At 48.6% G+C, this 22,111-nt stretch overlaps 1 protein-coding gene across 2 annotated transcripts in view; it reads right to left on the reverse strand.

Annotated features, from left to right (window-relative positions):
- The window catches only part of LOC146869559 (E3 ubiquitin-protein ligase TRIM39-like), a 185,518-nt gene that overhangs the window by 118,199 nt on the left and 45,208 nt on the right, over positions 1 to 22,111 (reverse strand). For both annotated transcript variants that reach the window (XM_085606158.1, XM_085606149.1), the window contains exon 2: positions 15,342 to 15,437. In XM_085606158.1, coding sequence (XP_085462284.1) covers positions 15,342 to 15,437 — 96 coding nt within the window. The remainder of the gene's footprint in view (positions 1 to 15,341; positions 15,438 to 22,111) is intronic.

Raw genomic sequence — 22,111 nt, forward strand, 5'->3', positions numbered from 1 at the left:
AGGCAACCAATGAAGCTTTCGAATGATCGGAGACGAAGGCGAGTGCGATGGAAGTTTATAGATCAGTCAAGTGGCGATATTCTGGACCACCTGCAGTTTTGACAGCAGGGTATCATTTACTGAGGTCAGCAAGGTGTACCCATAGTTCAGGCAACTGGTAACAGTCTAGACCAGAGTCTTCCTAGTGGTGTCAGGAAGGCAGGGCTTCTTTTTATTTTTTATGAAGGTAGCAAAACATGTGCCGCAGGTGAAGCTGACTTGCTCTTTCATGGAGATGGCCTGATCCAGCCTCATGCCAAGATTTTTTAACTACCTTCTTAGGTGTAGGAGCCGTACTAACATATGCAGGCCACCAACAGGCTGACCATATCACGGTGACTGTCGCAAAGTCTCAGGAGAGGAGGAGGGAAAGGAATGGACCCTCGGTGACTATGCCTTTCCACCCCATCTGCAGGACGCGGGCGGCCCCTTTAATGCGGCCTGGCTCGCCTCGGAGGCAGGGACACCCCCTCTGACGTCACCCCCAGCGCACCAATCCGCTGCGACGAGTCCCCGTAAGGAGGAAGCCAGCGAGGAGAACAGCGCGAAAGCCCACGGAGGAGAAGGAGCCGGAGAGCGAGCAGGGAAGGAAACGGAGAGCGAGATCTTGGACGAAGGTCGTGTCGTGGGGAGCAGACGCGGAGGAGAAGGAAGTTCCAGCAACGAGGGAGCCGGAGTGCCAGGAGGCCAACTACACGGCATCTCGCCCCGCCACGCGCCCGGAGGAGCGTGGCTGGGAAAGGTGCGGGCCGTATCCTGGGCTTACTTACACCACGGGGAGTGAGCTAGCGGGTTGTATCGGGGAGGTCACGGGGTTGTTCTTTGGGCTGCTTGGGGTGATCTGTACACTCACTGCCTCCCTGTTCCCAGCAGCGTTTTGTTGGTGACGGACCCTGGTGACCTCTCACTTCCCTTTCCCCCCTCAATCCCTATCCGACCCCGAGAACAGAAAGACTAAAATTCGGTCTCTCTTCCCTTTTATGCCTGTCGGAGCAACACCGTCAGACCAGGCACTCCAGGGAAAGAGAGACAGACGACTTCCGTATCATGAGAAGAGGAGAGCGAGACCTAGTTCCACTTATGAACTGTATTGGGCTTGAACATTAAAGAACCACAACCCTCATTACGGTTTAGCGTCTCTCATTGTAATCACGGGGCCAACCCCCACCCTCACAGTGACCTTACCAAAATGCATGATCTTGGTCTTGTCACTGTGTAATTGGAGACAGTTGTTACTCATCCAGTCAGAGACTCCCATCATGCAGTTTGTGAATTTACTCTTCACCTTGTCAGGATCAGGACCAAAGGAAAACAGTAGTTGCATGTCCTATGCATAGGACACTGTCTCTACACCGCAGGTTCTCATGATTAGAGCTAATATAGATGTTAAACAAAGTGATGCCCAGGCACGATCCATGGGGGAACCCCATGTCCATATGCATCAGTTACGAATCGGTCAGCCTGCAAATCAGTCGGAATTGAATCAAACAAGGAGTCGGGTGATTTAGTTTCTGACCGACATCGTAATGAGGCCCTTAGCTATAATTTACAAATGAGTAAATCCTGGGTTGAAGTCTTCCTTTGCGTCAATTACCCAACAGATTTTATAACAATGACTTACAAATGATAACTACAGAACTGGATTCTAAGAGCCATTTTACAAAGATTGTTGATATTTTCCTGTGAGTAAATCTACTCCTGTGGGTATGAAGTGGGATTTCTAAGGTGGGTATGCCCTTTAAGTTGGTGCCCAAAACCAAACCTTTATCTTTGAGTATAATCACAAATTAATTTCTGACCAATTCGCACAGCAGAAAAGGTCAGGAATGTATTCCTGTTTGGAGCAGGAGTAAATCCTTTTCTATTGTCGGAAGAAACACTCCTAAAATAGTTGGGGTGTAGGGGGAAGTGATTTCTCCACGTGGATTAATGTCTTCATGGAGCAGAAATAAATTAGACAGTGCCTTTCCACTGGTGCTGCAGATTTTTTCATGTGGAAATATACAATGAAAGTGCCAAATTCATAAATATTTTCCCACAGTATGTGTGGAAACCTCAGACTGGGGCAGTTTTTCTGATGTACTTCTGGTAAGCTTTGCGTATTCACACAATTGAGAGCCCTGTGCCCACCCAGGGTGTAACCTAGGAATGGAGACTAATAACTGCCCTTGAGAATCTGCCCATCAATTTAAAATATAAAGTAGAAGGAGTGATGGTAGACCATGGCAAGATGGCTGAAGCAAGCCGAGACTGCACTGTGTTGCGACCCACTATCTGGTGCCATCTATTCTCTTATCGCCACTGAAATACCCCCGCTGCGGGACCAGTGTGGTGTGGTATGCCTGCAGGGGCCCTGGGTATTTTGTGACAGCCCTGAGACTGCTGTGGCTCGCCGTATGCTCCAAAGTGCCGCCCCCCCTTGACCGCCTGGCATTACAACGGGCCGTGGTGGACTACCATTGTGTATAAAAGCACCACCACTTCATGGGAGCAAAGACCGGGGACGCTTTGCCGTGCAGTGGTGGTTGCGGCAGACTGCTCGTGTCCCTCTCTCTCGCTCCACTTGTCCCCCCTGGTGCTGCAGAGTGGTGTGACAGGCCCCAATGTTGAGGAAAATTGGTGTGCACCCCGTAGGCAGTCTGTTGTGTTGCTGATGGTGTAGGCGGGGCAAAATGCAGAATTCATTCCCTCTTTTCTCTGCTGCATACTGACCTTTTACCCTGGACTGCATCTGGACAGTGGGTGTCGCCCTGGGGGCAGGGGCCTTACCGCGTACTATGGTCCCCATGAGTTAGTGCTGTGCAGTGCCACTCGAGTGGAGAAAGATATAGCTGATCATCATTTCCCTCCTGCGCCGCCCAGGTCTATCAAGCCCAATTGACATACCTGAAGTGAGATATGGGAATGCGCAGGGGTCCTAGGACACATTTGCTGGGTCACCAGGGCGCAAGCTCCCTGGAATTACAGCGGCACGGGGGAGGTGACCCATCACTCGAATGAGAAATTTGAAAAAATCCTGGTGGCCAAAGCAGAAACACAACAAGACCTGTGCAACAGGATAGATTCAGTGGCACTCAACGTGTACTTGCTGCGGGAGGATCAAGAGACGCTGACAGGTGAGTCACTCAGACGGAGAGTGCCCTTGATGAGCTGCAACCAAATGTCACAGACCTTGAGGACCAATTTCACTCCCTGGTGGATAAGGTGCAGGAACTGCAGGGCAGAGGACTGAGGGACACTCTCGCCACAATAACCTTTGAGTTGTAGGATTCCCTGAAGGGGTGGAAGGCCGTGAGCCAGTATACTTCTTGGAGCAGGGGATTGCACAGGTGGTGGTCCAAAGGCCCTTTCCCCACAGTACCAGGTGGAGCGAGCGCACAGGGTCCGTGCAAAGCAACTGCCTCCAGGATCGTCCACCAGACCGGTGGTGATCCACGCATTGAACTTAAGGGATACGGAAACTATCCTGACATTGGCCCAAGTACGAAAATGTCTGTATCTTTCTTTTCCCAGACTATACCTTGATGGTGCAGCACCAGAGGCATCCTTCTTGGGTGTCAAGAAATAAATGCTGGAGGTGGGCCTCACATACTCCCTATTATACCTTATTATAATAGTTAACCAGACCAGCTATTTTTTCATGGAACCCGCGGACGCCTGGGACTGGGTAGAACAGCATCTCTTTGAGACATGTACCCCTGCCACCCCGACTCAGCAGCCTGGTATGGAGAGGAAACAGCGCACAGGGCGATGGCGGGACCGGAGGAAGGTGAGGTCATGTGCAGAGGGGGCACAAGCACGTGACCACCAACTGCACACATTATGAGATGTGACACATTTGGCTTCGGAGCGCCGCTCCCCTCCCCCCCAGTAACTCACAGTCTAACTGGTGCAATTGCTTCACCGGCTAGCACCACCCCAACTGTATTACCAAATGTCACCCCATAAACTGCAAATTTAGTGATCTGACCCCCCATTTTCTGTACTACAGATGTGCTAGCGATCCCCCTAGTGGGAGCCCTAATCCTTACAATAATACTGGCACGTAACTCAGTCTTGGCAATATGTTGGTAGAGTACTTGGCCGGGCGGCCTAAAGGAGCGGGTTTCTCTGGTGTTCCCTAGTTTACTCTCCTCAATACCTGGAGCTTGAGAGTTGGCTCCTATTGCTGGCCACTCCCCTCCTTCAGTATTTCACTTTCTTCTAGTTGGGGACCCTCCTAGGTTCAACTAAGGGAGTTCCCACATCATGGTTCTATTTGTTCACGGTTTGGGGATTATGTTGCTTTTGTAGGTCACATACCATATTTCTTATAGGCACAGGGTTGTCTACAGGCCTCACCTTATTACTACATTATGACAAACTTAAACGTATTCACTTGGAATGTCTATGGAATGGGGACAGCGCATAAGCAACATCAGATCCAGCAATATTTACGCAGACGCACCACTCGCATTGCATTCTTGCAGGAGACGCACGTGGCGGGGTGAAGATGTCAGACTACAAAAAAATAGCGGGGTCAATGCTACAGCACCACATACTCTGGGTGTGCCCGTGGGGCACGAGTCTGGATTAGCCCAGAGGACCCCTTCAAACCCCTGAAGGGTGTTTTGTTTTTGTGGAGGGTCAGCTTGACGGCCGTCCGCTCCTATTGTGCAGCATCTATGCACCAAATGTAGCGCAACAAGCCTTTCTTGTCTGCCTCACTGTTCTTCTCGAAAAGTGGGAGCACATCCCATGGCTTATTGGCGGAGGTTTTAACAGCGTAATAGACCCTGATCTTGATCGTTACCACTCCCTGCTGCAGACGTTTCCTATGATGACGTCCGCAGCTGGACTGGCACAGTGGCTCGCACACTGATCCGTTTTATATAGCTGTCCTACATTGAATCTTTACATGAGAGAATACTCTTGTTATTCCTCACCTCATGACTTACATGTTAGACTAGACAGTATTCTTTGCCACTTAGCCATTCACATGCAGATAATAACTGGAGAATATCTTGGTCGGACCTTTTCCAATCACAACCCCCTTTTGGTGCATCTAATTTTAGGGCCCCCCTGCCCGCCCGTCCCCACTTGGTGCTTGCAACCAGCCGTACTGGAGGACTGTGTATTCCGAGACCAGTCTGCTACATGAAAGAGAATTGGGGCACTGCAACGGCAAGACCCATAGAGTGGGAGGCACTGGAAGTAGATGTAGACACTATTAAATCAGTGATGGCAATACGGGCAGCCATTCCCAGTGAGCTAACATCATTAGAGGTATCCCTGGGTGCCTTAGAACCAGGACTCTCGTGAGATTCCCTTGGGTAGTCACACCCTTGCAGATGCTAGGGAGCGGAATGCCCAGCTGGTGGCTCTGCAGCAAAGTTTTGATTTCAGAGACTTTCAGGCCAAGATGCATGCTGAGGGAGACAAGGCTGGCCGTCTGTTGGCCTGGTTGCTTTGCAGTGTGAACTCGCCCGAACCGATCACTATAATCCGTCAATCCCCGCCTTGTACCGTCACTAGTCAGATGGGCATACATGCCCCATTCACGTCATACACTAAAGCATTATACACCCTTCACCTATCAGTTGGCCCACATACAGGCCATCTTCGAGGCCCTCATGTTGCCCACCATTGACCAAGTAGCCCGAGAGGACCTACAGCTGACACTTATGGAGCAGGAGCTCCGAGCATCCATAAGAGGCTTAGTCTTCCACCTTTCACCCTTCTCCTCTGCACCCAAGGAAATCCTATGCGCCGTCCCCAGGGCACCTTACTCAGCCGCACCCTCTTCAACACCTACATGACACCTCGGGCAAATATCGCTGACACTCACAGACTCAACATCCTCTCCTACCCTACGATACCCAGCTCATCCTATCCCTCACGGAAGATGCAGACACCCCAGGAACCAACTTCCAAACCACCATGACTGACGTTGCCACCTGGATGAGGACCAACTGCCTGAAACTCAACTCAGACAAAACAAAGGTCATCATCTTCGGAAACAAGCCCTCCTCCTGGGATGACAACTGTTGACCCTCCGTAAACGGCCCCGCACCCACCCCTACCGACTACGCACGCAACTTCACAATTATCCAAGACTCCCACCTCACCATGAAGCAACAGATCAAAGCTGTCACCTCTGTCTGCTTCTAGCTCTCATCCCCAGACGACTTGACTACAGCAATGCACTCTACGCCTGAACCACCCAACAGCCCCTGAACCGCCTCCAAACCATCCAAAACTCGGCAGCTAGACTCATCCTCAACCTCCCCATAAGATCCAGCATCACCCGCACCTCAGAGCCCTCCACTGGGACCCAGTCCAGAAGAGATGTCTGTTCAAGCTCCTCACGCATGCCTACAAAGGCCTCGACAGAACCGGACCCGCTTACATCAACAGCCGCCTGACTTTCCTCAAATCGACCAGAGAGCTTTGCTCCTCCACCCTCGCCTTGGCCCACATACCCTGCATCCATTGCAGAAGTCGCTCCTTATTCTTCCTCGCCGCAAAATCCTGAAACGGCCTCCCCATCCACATCACCCTATCCCTGAAGGACTTCAGGAAACAGCTCCAGAGTTGGCTCTTCCACCACCACCTCTCTCAACAAGGCCCGCACCATTACCCAGTGCCTGGAGAACCCACCAGGGTGACAAGCCGCGCTCTACAAGAACCTCCGATTGATTTAGCCACATGCAAAACTCCTGAACTGGATGGCCTTCAAATGAGCTTTATAAAGCGTCTGAGCGCATCCTGGTCCCCAAGCTATTGGAGGTATACCGGGAGGCCTTAGACAAGGGGAGACTGCCTCCGGCGCTCCGAGAATCCCTCATATCGCTGCTGAAATCTGACAAATGCTCACTTGAGGTGCCATCCTACTGCTCCATGTTGGCCACGGACTATAAGATACTCAGAAAAGTCATAGCAGGCTGCCTTCTGGAATATATGCCTCTACTGGTACATGCCGATCATAACGGCTTCATTCCTAATCGCTCAAACACCCTTAATATACACAGACTGCATAGAGTGTTGGAGCTGGCTCCATCCCACTGGCCCTTTGCCGCTTGTGTAGTGGTAGATCTGGAACACGCTTTAGACACAGTGGACTGGGAATATATGTTTATGGCGCTTTCGCGGTTTGGACTCCCAGTCTGCTTGCTTCACCTCATTCTTTTATTTTATACAGCCCCCACAGCCGGGGTCTGTATAAAAGATGGGCCAGCTACTTTCAGCCTCATTTGAGATCAGACAAGGAATGTGCCACGGATGCCTGCTGTCACCCCTTTTGTTTGCTCTGGCAGTGGAACCATTGGCCCAACGGCTACGGTGTGATTTGGTGGGGGGGGGGGTGTCCTTATCCACATACAGGATGTCAGACGTGGACTTGGAGGCATTGAATTAGCACTTGTGAAATTCCGTAATGCCTTGGGTTTGGGAGTGAATTGGGCCGAGACTTGCCTGTTTCCTCTGAGCTCAACCTGCTCACTGCAACACCTAACGGTGGGACCACATCAGTAAATTGTACATATCACAATATTCGAAACTTGACAGACACTAACCTCACTAGGGCTATCGCTTCCCCGAGACCACAACTGGCTATTTGGAGTACACTGCCACTTACGGTGCAGGGACGGGTCTCCCTTTCCAAGACGGTACTGCTCCCCAACTCCTTTACAACTTTCACAATTTACTGGTCCATATACAAAGTTCTACCTTCCATACTTTTCACAGTATGCTGGGGACCTTTCTCTGGCACAAGGGACGTTGTTGTGTCACCCGACAGAAGCTCCAGCTGGCGTTTGCCAAGCGGGGCTGAGGAGCTCCTAATTTTGAGCATTATTACTTATCAGCCAAATTGCAATGGCCGTCTCGTTGACTGGCAGGATGGCATCTGGCTGAATTGGGCCTACCCATGTTGGATCGCACCACCCAAGCGATCCACGAGTTGTTGTTACCATCGGGCAAACTCTACTCACACTCTAATAAGCTTCTGACCATAGCATACACCAACTATACTAGAGGCCTCCAAGTGACCCTGATCCGGACGCCATACACACCGGAGATCCGTATTGGCTCCATACGCCCCTTTATAGAGCTCTTTGGGAGAGAGGATAGAGCTCTGGGAGTCAGAGGGGGTAGATAACCTAGGTGCCCTATTTCAGAATGCTGCCCTCATGCCCTTCGAACAGCTTCCCATAGACCATAGTCTACCCCTAGGTCATTTTCTAGTGCATCGAACTCTGCTGGACAGACTGCAGCGGAATGGGCACCTCAAGGACCCAGAACCAGATATGCACCCCCTGCTACATGCGATACATGTGATGGATGGCGGTTGGTGCCTCATCACATGGTTCACACATGTGATGGCTTCTGCACCACAGGACCTGTTGCACTCCACAAGGCAACACTGGGAGCGGACACTGGTCATGCACTGGCAAAGAAGGAATGGGACAGGGCGCTTGTATACGTGTGTAAAGGTTCCTGCAACGCAAAATTCCAATGCATCCAACATAACATTTAAATAGAGCATACCTCACGCCAGCGTGTTTGCAAAAACTATACAGAAGTTTGTCATTGTGCCCCAAATGTGGTTCCAGCGAAGCCGACATGGCACACATGTTCTGAGAGTGTCCAGAAGCACAATTGCTGTGGAGGGCGGTTATGGACGCCCTGACAGCGGTCACGGGACAGGTAGGACTTGTGTAAAATGGAGGCATGTTTGCTGGGGCTGTACAGGCACAGGAGGTGCCACGGATCGATTTATAGACTTGGCCCACTCATAGCTAAGAGAGCCTTTGCTATGAAGTGGTAGGACGCCCTCCTTCCTGGTATGCCCTATTCTCACTCCCTCCCTCCTCCCCCATTTCCTTCTCCATTATCGTGGCCCTTGGGCCTGCACTGTATTTCATTGAGTCTCGTTACGGATACACCCCCCGGGCCATGTCCGTTCCAGTGGTAGGACAATGCGTCTCGCCTGATGTATACCTGCACCGCGTCCCCATAGCTAGTTTCAGCCGGTTCCGAGTGGATACTGTAGCGTTGGTGCACAGACCATGACAATTTGTAAGGATTGTGACCTGCCAGTTGACCTTGTTACACAAGTTGATTTTTGATTATGTAAAGATGAACCAATGCCTCCTGTCGTAACACTCAATGCTGTCTACGATTTACTGACCCACTGGGAATACGTGATTTACGCCTGACCCCATTATCATAATGTAATGATTGCATCATTGTCTATACTACTCTCAAAATCAATACAATTAGTTAACAAAAACTTAGAAGGAGAGATCTTTTAAATCTGCGTGTGCCATGTGTCACTATTAAAGGAAAGAAGGCACTAAATTCTAGTGCTTTTTCAGAATGTTTATAACGCGGAGGCAAAGAATGGAGTGGCCAAGCTGACAGCACTTCATTGCTCCTTTCACAGGATTATTCCAGGGAGGACAGTACTTGAACAGACATTCAGACTATAGAACTCCTACACACAGTAGAAGGGATCTCTCTAAGAAGATACCATGGATTGATGAGGCATGGAGGCTAAACTTTCCTCTACCTCAAAAGTGATGACATCAAAGAACATGCGTCCAGACATCCTTCCGAACCTTTCTTCGGCCCGGTTGTACCCCGGCCCCTCTAGCCTTGCTTGCTTGTGCTGATCGGCCATACTTTAGTTACAGACCATACTGTAAGTGTGCAGGTTTGTTGACTGTCCATGTGTGTCATTTGCTGGCACATTTTTCCTTACTTTACTGACATGCTCTAGCATCCTTCTAAAGATCAACCATACCAGTCTCTTCATGAGACCCGATTGCTCACTCGGTTTGTCCTCACCCATGATTTATACTTCCCATCGTATTTTGCTCCTCCTTTTATCCTGCGTCCCCCAATGAGAGGCCTAAGGTCAGCTGCCAACTACCACTCCATTTTCAGAAAATAAAGTTTATTTTCCCCCCATAAAGCTCCTACCACATTGCCTCTCTTTTGTTCCCTACTTTCCACCACCATGTCACCTGCACGCAGCCACTTTGAGGTGGCTCTAGAGTGGCGTAAAACAATACGTGCCACTGGCATTTTTTCAGCACACCTGTCAGTCCTGTTCATGGGTGAGTGTACGTCAGAAGGTTCATGTGGATGAGTTCAAGCAGGATCTTAGTGAATGGTGCCCGTCTGCTGACCCATTCGCATGGGTGGCTGTTGATCAGTGTGAGCACACTGATGTTAGTAGGTATGTCTCCATATTAGCAATTATCTTAAAAACAACAAAAGGTGATGGGTGTGATGCTTACTGAAGCCTCAGTCACTGGCAGCATTCCACTCCACCATTTGTTGCTCACTTAACAACTTGAGTCGGGGGCAACCATGTGGAAATCTGTGTTGGTTTTACTCCAATTGGACAATTCCAGCCCCATGCCAAGTCCCCTCAGTATTGGAAGAAGTGGAACCCCTTTTGGGGTTCATAGTTAAATGGCAACTTGGAACCTATGACTAAGCGATCATTGGACCTACATTTGGGCTTTCCTCTGCGCCTATACCATCACATTTAAACAACAAAATGTGCAAAGCTTTCAAAAGTCTCAGACAATAGCAATTGCTCAGGCCACATTCCCTTACATTGGTTTTTTTCTTCACTGCACTCATGCACCCAGTGAGAAACTCTATCTAAACCAGTGATGTTATCACACAGTGAGCACGAGACCTATGTCTGGACATAGCCATCACACTTTCTCCCAGTCAGATCTTTGTCAGTTGAACACTCCATGGGATGGGTTCGTAAGGTCTTTGGCCTTTGCCTACTGATTAATGGGGCTCCAGCTGATGAGGGCCAAACATGCAGAAACCAGTCTGGGGTCACTTGGGCTCCAGTTCAAAGGGGAGCCTGGCAGGTCTGGCTGGACTGCTCCTCGTGGAGCATGGCCCAAGGTCATTTGGCATATGGCCAGTATCCTGCCTGGGAAACTATGCCCGTTCTTTGTCAATCACCCTATATTTTAGGAGATACCAGAGAATCGGTCAAGGGTGGGGTGGGCCCTTCGTAATCACACATTCATCAGAAGGGACACCACTCGTGAGCACCTACTGCTCTCCACTCATTGCCGCCGGTACACAAGGCGTGGAGGTCAGTAGGTGCTCGGACATTAGGTTCCAAGGCAGAATACACTTGGGCTTATATTTAGGTGAACCTCTTCACTGTACTATGTAAAATAGCTGTTGACACCCACAAATATATAGATAGGGATCCATTAATACCCTGATGAATGCCCCAGAACAATTAGGCTTTACAATATGGGCAGAAACATGTTGGTAATTTGAATGATGGACCAGAGTCATCATACTCTGAGGGTCCATAACGGTTTTTGTTTTGAGTGTACCTAAGGTCCTTACTAATAAAGGTGACAACCGAGGAATCTTAAGGTATTTTTAATTGATCTGGATCCCAACCTTACCCTGCAAGTTTTATGTAAGAGCTCCCTCTCATCGACAAGTCTTCGCGGAGGTGGAATCCGCCCTGGCAGCACCATCTTACCAGTGTGGGGAGGGGAGGCCTATGATGAAGCCTGACACGATAAAGTGTGTGAGACATCCTCTTCCATCAAGGATGGCCTCCTTGTTTTGAAGGGTCCGATGCGACCAGTAGCAGGTAGCTTCTGATCCCAAACAGGGTTCAGACTCTGTATTAGGCAACCCACTTCTTGTGTGGTTATTTAGGTCTTTTCGGGAGGCTAGTAGGGTTGCCTTTTTTCTCCCTACTTTGTGATAAACTGTACTCAGCAAGGTTGCCCGCTCTCCCCGCTACTATATGCCATTGTGGCAGAGCCATTGGTGTGTGCATGAAGAGAATACCATGGACACAGAGGAATTTGCTTTCCTAGTAACAATCTCATTCTATCTGCATATGATATGCTTGTATACATACGAGAGCCGAGAACGAATCTCCCCTCGTTGTTACCGAGGTAATGCGATTTAGTGCCACATCAGGCCTCAAAGTCAACTGGGCTAAATCCATTATTTTTCCCCGTGACCCCTTCCATGACACCTACTGAGCTGGATTTCCCATCGCAATGGTCCTCTCATCTGGTGCACACAGATTTGGAACAAGTGCTCAACGAGAATTATAGGAAGGCTATCTACAGGTTTGATGATGATGTGAATAGAAGGATTTGTCTCCCATTATCATTGATAAGCCGCATCTCCCTTAAGAAAATGATAGTTCTGCCTAGATTTTTATTCCGGTTTCAAAACATTCCAATAATACTTCCGAAGCCCATGCTTAAAGTCCTCTGCTTAATATTGATAAAGCCTACCTGGGCTGGGAAGCAACCCAGAGTTAAATGGAACATACTTACATTGCCTTATTCCATAGGCAGCCTCAACGCGCCAGACCTAGAATTATATTACAGAACTGTGCAGTGCTCCCATGCGCATTATTGGATTAACGGCCCACAAAACGTTCCGCACCTGCAATTTGAAGGGGTGACAGCTGACCCATACACTCTCCCGCAAAAGCTGTTTCAGGCCCCCATTAGGGGAACCGGCACAATGGACTCTATAAGCTCTACAGTACACACTTGGCAGGATTTATTAAACCGAGAATCAGGCACACTCATGTACCCATTGGAATGGTGTCACTGGCTCAGTTAGCAGAGAAAAGGAAGTAATACAAGCTCAAACGACACTCAGAATTAATAAGACGGGAGATTTATGTTTAGATGGAGGAGTTCGCAAATGGGCTGACATTGAGGCCGAAGGGCATGACCTCACACCACTTACACAATATCACTTCTATAGGGTTAGACATGCTCTGCATGAGCTGCTTGGAGACGACATGCAGAAACCCCCAGAGTTACAGTCTCTCACTTTCCTTCTACATTCCACTTCCCCCTCTAAGACGGTGGCCACTATTTATAACTTGACTCATGAAACTGGGAGGCTGTGTTCTATTAAAGCCAGACTAGAGTGGCAAGGCGATCTAGGTACACTTATAGATGATAACACCTGGCAGTATTGTGGAATGACTAAAAACATTTCACTAAAACGGAAAACACCGCCTTATCCATTTTAAATTCCTGAAAAAGGTCTATTACATGCCTGAGAGACTGTATCGATATGGCCGGCGTGACTCGGCATCTTGCTATCGCTGCAGAGAGGGTGAGGCTGGGTTCATGCACGTCGCTTGGCTTTGCCCCAAGGTTGAGTAGTTTTAGGATAAGGTAATCCGCACACTAAATGAGGTCACAGGGCTCTCGCTAACGCTAGATCCGCTACATGCCTTGTTGGGTTATACCAAACATCTAAATAAGGAGGTCAGAAGTTTGGTAGCGATGGGTCTACTAATAGCCAAGTGCAGAATAGCATTAAGCTGGGCTATAAAGGATTGGTCCAAAGATATGTTATATTGTAACACGCAGTGAGAAATTTACAATGAGCTGTTACCCCCTCAGAATTGGCCAAAAGGTTTTTGGGGGCTATATCCACAATATCTTGTGGGAAAGGAAACCGGATAACCCGAAGGAAACGATGATAATTAGATCTGCTGCATCTCAAATAGTATTGCAATCCGGCTGCTTCTGCATATTTAGGGCTAAAGTTTAATGTGTTCTTGGGATTTCAATACGTTTCATGAATGTATATATTCCTATTGTACGTTATCAAGTGCCTATAATGTATCATTTCTCTAGTTGTGACATTACTTATGCCTCAAGGACCCGCTGTGAGTCCAGGCGGTATCCAGCCAATACATTGTGTATCGATTAGAGTTGATGTAACACTCTACAAGGTTTAAATAAAACATTTTTTTTTTTAAACAAAGCATAGTGTGGTAGCACATTATTAGTTGCAGATGGCACATTTTCCATGGAAATGGTCTCTAAATTTGCACACTAACATATTAGTCTTTTCTTGCAAACCTTTGAGTTTTCCATATAATGCAAGTCTCACTCCCCAGGGTCTTGTGAATGTTCAGTGAACACTTGTGTCCGATTTCCAGCTGTGAATGTTAGTCACTCCATACCTCTGAGCCCTCCACTGTCCCCACAGACGGGCAGCCTCCTCTCACCTCAAGGCACCCCCTGTCCCTGAGCCCTCCACTGTCCCCACAGACAGACAGCCTCCTCTCACCTCCAGGCACCCCCTGCCCCTGAGCCCTCCACCCTCATACTCTTCCCACAGACAGGCAGCCTCCTCTCACCCCCTGCCTCTGAGCCCTCCACTGTCCCCACAGACGGGCAGCCTCCTCTCACCTCCAGGCACCCCCTGCCTCTGAGCCCTTCACTGTCCCCACAGACAGGCAGCCTCCACTCACCTCCAGGCACCCCCTGCCCCCGAGCCCTCCACCCTCACACTCTTCCCACAGACAGGCAGCCTCCTCTCACCCCCTGCCTCTGAGCCCTCCACTGTCTCCACAGACGGGCAGCCTCCTCTCACCTCCAGGCACCCCCTGTCCCTGAGCCCTCCACTGTCCCCACAGACAGGCAGCCTCCTCTCCCCTCCAAGCACCCCCTGTCCCTGAGCCCTCCACTGTCCCCACAGACAGGCAGCCTCCTCTCACCTCCAGGCACCCCCTGCCCCTGACCCCTCCACCCTCACACTCTTCCCACAGACAGGCAACCTCCTCTCACCCCCTGCCTCCGAACCCTCCACTGTCCCCACAGACGGGCAGCCTCCTCTCACCTCCAGGCACCCCCTGCCTCTGAGCCCTCCACTGTCCCCACAGACAGGCAGCCTCCTCTCACCTCCAGGCACCCCCTGCCTCTGAGCCCTTTACCCTCACACTCTACCCACAAACAGGCAGCCTCCTCTCACCCCCTGTCTCTGAGCCCTCCACCCTCACACTCTTCCCACAGACAGCCAGCCTCCTCTCACCTCCAGGCACCCCTTGCCTCTGAGCCCTTTACCCTCAGACTCTTCCCACAGACAGGCAGCCTCCTCTCGCCCCCTGCCTCTGAGCCCTTCACCCTCACACTCTTCCCACAGACAGACAGCCTCCTCTCACCTCCAGGCACCCCCTGTCCCTGAGCCCTCCACCCTCCCACACTTCCCACAGACAGGCAGCCTCCTCTCACCCCCTGCCTCTAAGCCCTCCACTGTCCTCACAGACGGGCAGCCTCCTCTCACCTCCAGTCACCCCCTGTCCCTGAGCCCTCCACTGTTCCCACAGACAAGCAGCCTCCTCTCACCTCCAGGCACCCCCTGTCCCTGAGCCCTCCACTGTCCCCACAGACAGGCAGCCTCTTCTCACCTCCAGGCACCCCTTGCCTCTGAGCCCTTTACCCTCAGACTCTTCCCACAGACAGGCAGCCTCCTCTCACCTCCAGATCCGCTGCTGCCCTCCTCTGTTCAGCTTCCCATGTCTGCAGCTTCTCCAGCTCCTCCTGCAGTCTTCCCAAGTGGGTAGAAAGGGTTTTCTGAAAAACAACCCATGCATCTACATTATCCAAAAACCTCTTAAAAAAGAAAAATCAACATTTGCTTCACGCAATAATTACTTTATGCGTGCAGTTGATCCTGTATGATACTGGTTACACCTCACATTTATTACTTGGAAATACTGCCAGGAGCTGATTAACTGAGGCACTCAGGAGTATTGGAAGGAGTACTCTTTTACATGCTCTCTTCCATAGCTCTGACTCCGCCTCGAAACATCCAACTCTCCATTAGTAAAACTGCAAAGAGGGCACAAACCCTTTCTATGTGTAACACATCTACAGGATGTGCTCAGAGAATTCCAGTTTCATTCACATTTCAGATGTTAAGCCAGCAATCTACAAAGGCGCGGAAGAGTATGTAAAGGTGTGCGGCAGGAGTACTGCTACTCTACGCTCTCCAAAAAGCATTGAATAGGCCCCTCAGAGTAGGTCATGAATACTATTACAAAGGTCATTAGTTCATTAATCTTATTAGATGGTCACAGATGTGGAAATTCCATGCGATATAAATGCAATGTCATATGGACCCTGTATTCTTTAACTGCATGTATACTTGTACCTCTGTATGTGCCAGTACAAAAACATTTAAAATTAAATGAATTTCATCTTTGTGGGAGTATCATGAAGTTATTCCAGTCCCGAGCAGATGGTTTCCAACAATATAAAATCGAAAACGCACATATATATGGCCCTCATTAAGACTTATATGGCAAAGATTCTGAGTAATGTTGGTCCCCATTTACGCTTAGCAGCTAATAAATCTACCCTAAATCATTCGCTACTAGTGGCATCTTGACATCATATATACTGGACCTGCTAGTTCTGGACCCTGCCTAGAAATAACCAACATGATGATTTTGGCAGGGCACACAGGAAACACACAACAGAACGTGCACACCACTGCACTGCCCTAAACCCTGAAACACCACCCCCCGCACGACCCCCTACACTGCCCGAACACCACAGCACTAACCTAAACCCTGAAACACCACCCCCAGCACGACCCCCTTCACTACCCGAACACCAATGTTCTGCCCTAAACCCTGAAACACCATCCCCAACACGACCCCCTACACTGCCCGAACACCACTGCACAGCCCTAAACCCTGAAACACCACCCCCTGCCCGAACACCACTGTACTGCCCTAAACCCTGAAACACCACCCCGCACGACCCACTATACTGCCTGAACACCACTGCACTGCACTAAACCCTGAAACACCACCCCCGCACGACCCCCTACACTGCCCGAACACCACTGCACTTCCCTAAACCCTGAAACACCACCCCGCACGACCCCCTACACTGCCGGAACACCACTGCACTTCCTTAAACCCTGAAACACCAGCCCCAGCACGTCCCCTACACTGCCCGAACACCACTGCACTGCCCTAAACCCTAAAACACAACCCCCCCACACAACCCCCTACACTATCCGAACACCAATGCACTGCCCTAAACCCTAAAACACCACCCCCAGCACGACCCCATACACTACCCAAACACCACTGCACTACCCTAAAACACCACCCCCTGCATGACCCCCTACACTACCCAAAGACCACTACACTACCATAAACCCTACAACGCTACCCCCCACGACCCCCTACACTACACAAACAACACTGCACTACCTTAAACCCTAAACCACTACCCCCAGCACGACCCCCTACACTACCCAAACACCACTGCACTACCCTAAAACACTACCCCCAGCAGTACGCCCTACACTACCCAAACACCACTGCACTACCCTAAACCACTACCCCGAGCCCGACCCCCTACACTACCCAAACACCACTGCACTACCCTAAACCCTAAAACACTATCCCCAGCACGACACCCTACACTACCCAAACACCACTGCACTACCCTAAACCACTAACTCCAGCACGACTCCCTACACTACCCAAACACCACTGCACTACCCTAAACCCTACATCTACCTCCAGCACGACCCCCTACACTACCCAAACACCACTGTACTACCCTCAACCCTAAATCTACCCCCAGCACGACCCACTTCACTACCCAAACACCACTGCACTACCCTAAACCCTAAATCTACCCTCAGCACGACCCCCTACACTACCCAAACACCACTGCACTACCCTAAACCCTAAAACACTACTCCCAGCACGACCCCCTAACTACACCAACACCGCTGCACTACCCTAAACCCTAAAACACTTCCCCAGCACAACCCCCTCCACTAACCAAACACCACTGCACTACCCTAAGCCCTAACACTACCCCCAGCATGACCCCCTACACTACAAACACCACTGCACTACCCTACACCCTAAAACACTACCCTCAGCACAACCCCTACACTACCCAAACACCACTGCACTACCTTAAACCCTAGAAAAGTAACCACCACCACATGCCCAATCCCCCTTATCTCTCACTCCTTGTGGTTCCTCTCTCCTTGTGGTTCCTGCTTTCATGTCGTCTCTGAGGGGCGGTGCATGTTGTGAGGCAACCGCACAGCCTCTGTTTCCTTACGACGTGGATCGTCTACATTTTTTTAGAACTCATGGTCATTTACCATACATACCTTTAAAACACAATATGTTGTAAAGGCATGCGTGGTAAATGACCATGCGTTCTAAAAAAATGCGTAGTAATGACTTCGCGATGTACAACGCATGCGTGGTAATGCATGCGCTGTAATGGTATCGCGAAGTGAAAAAGTCGTAGCGGCTGTTAACCGATCGAAGCTGGCCCCAGTTCTTCAGTGAGTAGTTTATTTGATAAATTAGGAGGAAGGAACACGTTTTTGTTACCGAAAAGTGAATTCCATGCTGTTGTATTGTGAAAGTGTCCGCGTGGCCTGGTTTCACTTCCGGTGAGAGAGTGGAAGAGTCTGTTTGGATCTAAAGGGGTTCTGCTGTTAAGACGGGGCCGGCGCGACACGTCATCAGAAAACACAGCTAATGGAAAGAGTTGTCCCCGAAGCGTGGAGCAGTGCCATGAGAGGTCAACGAGTGTGCGTCCCACCGCAGTATGACCATACAGCGTGACCCATGTCACGGAAGGCAGAAGCGGCATCCATCGCAGGTCCTCTTGAAGACCGTTATAGCACTAATTCTACATTTTGGAATTAGGGCATTTTAACTTTGTTGTTCCTGCCAGATACAAAAAAAAGATCCTGAGTTATTCAGTGCCCTCGTTACCTTTTTCTGTTGGTAGTGGTGCTTGTCATCTGCAGGGCCTCTGCCCTCGGATCACTGGTTTCGGTTTCTGGAGTGGCAACATAAACAGTTGCTCCCAAAGGACTGCCCTGAACACTTAGGTGAATTTCCCCTGTGCCAGCATTCCATGGAAATTCTTGCCTAGCTCTCCCATGTCGACGACGACGATGTCATAATAACACGGCTCAGCTCGCGACACCGTATGACGTCATAGGAGCCATAAGAGGACCTCGTCGGCATGCGGACGTCAGTTCCACCCATTTTTTCCGTGCTACCGAGGTAAACAGGTGGACTGACTCATTTTCACATGTATAAATAGTATATATTATCTACTGGCGGTCGCAAGTAGATAGTTATAGTTAGGACCGTGTTTCCATAGGAAATCTCAAAATTCTATTTTGAATAACTTTGGCGCCGGTTGACGAATCCTCGCGAAATTTTCAAAACTAATGGGGCGCTCCGTTCAGCTCCTACCCTGAAAGTCTCGGGGTGATTCGTCAAGCGGGGGCCGAGAAAAAAGGGGGGTCCCAAAACGCGTTTTCCCCATGCATTTTTCCATAGGACCTTTAGACACAGCTACAGCCCGAATGGCTGAACAGAATTACTTGAAATTTGGCAGAGAGGTAGCCATAAGGTCAAGGAAGTGCCTTTTGCAGGTCTGGTGTAAATCTGTTCAGTATTTCCTGAGAAAATAGCATTTAAAAGCATATCAATATCTATACGCGCGCAGGGTGCGCGCACCGTGCGAGCACCCTAACGTGCGCGAGCGTAATTCTGATTGGTGGTTACATGTTAGTCAACGTTCGAATCGGTCGATATCAGGAAGTGTCGGCCGCCATTGTTTGTTTTCAGTGCGAGAGTGAAAAAGGAAGGTGGCGAACGTGAAAAGGGGGCAGGGTAGAGACCCCCTAGCCTTTGTCAGGGGGTCCCTGAAGGACCCCGAAGGCAAAACATTTTTTTTTATTTTTTTTTCAAATCGCGGGGGTGCGCGCACCGTGCGCGCACGGTGAAAACCAAAAAAAAAATAATAATAAATTTTTAATACGTAGTTTATTGTAAAACAAATATATAAAAAAAATAATAATACATAAATAAATTAGCATTTAAAAAAGCGTACAAATTCACTTAAAAAACCATAGGTTTCAAACACGTTATAGTTAGGAATTAGCATTTAAAAAACCTTGCAAATTCACTTAAAAAACCATAGGTTTCACACATGTTATAGTTAGCTGGACATTTCTCTCGTAAAAAACCAATGAATTTCCCCCGTTATAGTTAGTGCAGGCAACTATAACTCACGCGACCGCAATCCTCTGCTGATGACGTCAGATATTACATCACTGATGACATATGTGTCTTTCTGAAAAATAAATATTTGTAATATATGTATAGCTAAAGATTAATGGAAGAAGACATGGGTAAATAAGTGTCTATATACAGTGATGTAATATCTGACGTCATCAGCAGAGGATTGCGGTCGCGTGAGTTATAGGTGCCTGCACTAACTATAACGGGGGAATTTCATTGGTTTTTTTACGAGAGAAATGTCCAGCTAACTATAACATGTGTGAAACCTATGGTTTTTTAAGTGAATATATATATATATATTCACTTAAAAAACCATAGGTTACATCACTGTATTTAGACACTTATTTACCCATGTCTTCTTCCATTAATCTTTAGCTATACATATATTACAAATATTTATTTTTCAGAAAGACACATATGTCATCAGTGATGTAATATCTGACGTCATCAGCAGAGGATTGCGGTCGCATGAGTTATAGTTGCCTGCACTAACTATAACGGGGGAAATTCATTGGTTTTTTTACGAGCGAAATGTCCAGCTAACTATAACATGTGTGAAACCTATGGTTTTTTAAGTGAATTTGCAAGGTTTTTTAAATGCTAATTCCTAACTATAACGTGTGTGAAACCTATGGTTTTTTAAGTGAATTTGTACGGTTTTTTAAATGCTAAGTTATGTATTTATTAATATATATTTTTTTTCAGGTTTTTCACCGTGCGCGTAATTCTGTTCAGCCGTTCGGGCTGTACCTTGGACTAAAGGTCCCTATGGAAAAATGCATGGGGAAAACGCATTTTGGGACCCCCCTTTTTTCTTAGCCCCCGCTTCACGAATCCCCCCCCGAGACTTTCAGGGTAGGAGCTGAGCGGAGCGCCCCACCTATATATATATATATATATATATATATACACATATACACACACACACACACACACACACACACACATACAAACACACACACACACGCATAACCAATAAAGAAATAGCAATAGATCAAGCATTTTTCACTATTAAAACATAAGCATGATTAAGACATATTAAAAACATTCATGCCAAACAGTAAAAGCATCTTTTTGATAGAAACAGATGGACAATGGGGAGGCGGGTGGGACAGTGAGGAATCCACAGGCAGATACTGTATCCACCAGAAAAAGCATTACCGAAGGTAAGTAACTTGCTCTTCTGATGGATACATCTGCCTGTTGATTGCTCACCTTTTGAATAGAATCCTCAAGCTGTACCTCACCCGGAGGAGGGTGTCCACCTGTCCAGACCAAAAAAACTTGCAAAATAGATCGAGCAAAATGGCCATCCCTCCTAACCTCCGAATCCTATAATAATCAAAACATTTTTAATCGAAATTATATTGAAAATAATACTTTAAAAATACTTTTATTAATAAATTTAGAAAAACAGTTAAAAGGAAAACTTTTATTTATAATTAATTTAAAGATATTTAATACCTTAAAAAATTACACCGAAGTCGTGACCTCAGCGCGACTTTTCAAAATGGCTACCAGAACGCGCGCAGCCATCGTGTAGGGTGCGCGACTTTTGTATAATATTTAAAACGAATGAATATAGTTTTCCTAACTAAAAATTCACAATTTTTTAAAATCTCTATATATCTCTAAATAAAATTAAAAAAACATAGGATTGAGGTACATTAGACTTACAAATTTTCATTTAAAAAATCTTTGAAATTCACTGGAAAAACCATAGGTTTCTGGCACGTTATAGTTGGACCCCAGGGACCCTCAGGATTCAAAGGGACTTAATCCCCCAACTTAAAACGCGCCACGGGCGCGTTTGCACAGTGGTGAAGGTAGGGGGCGGGGCCTGAGGTGATATGTGTGCACACACGCCCTGTGGTGCGTTTTAAGTTGGGGAATTAATTCCTCTTCAATCCTGAGGTCCCCTGGGGGCCAACTAGCCCACCAGAAACCTCCAGTAAGCACCATGGAGCTGCGTTGCAGAGTGTTGCAAAAAGTGCCGTGGCCTCTGAACACCTCTCTGCAATGCAGCTCCCTGGCGCATACTGGAGGTACCTAGTGGGCTAGTTGGCCCCCAGGGGACCTCAGGATTGAAGAGGAATTAATTCCCCAACTTAAAACGCGCCACAGGGCGTGTTTGCAGACATGTCAACT

This window comes from Triturus cristatus, chromosome 1_1, assembly GCF_964204655.1.
Source record: "Triturus cristatus chromosome 1_1, aTriCri1.1, whole genome shotgun sequence".
In the NCBI taxonomy this organism is placed as follows: Eukaryota; Metazoa; Chordata; class Amphibia; order Caudata; family Salamandridae; genus Triturus; species Triturus cristatus.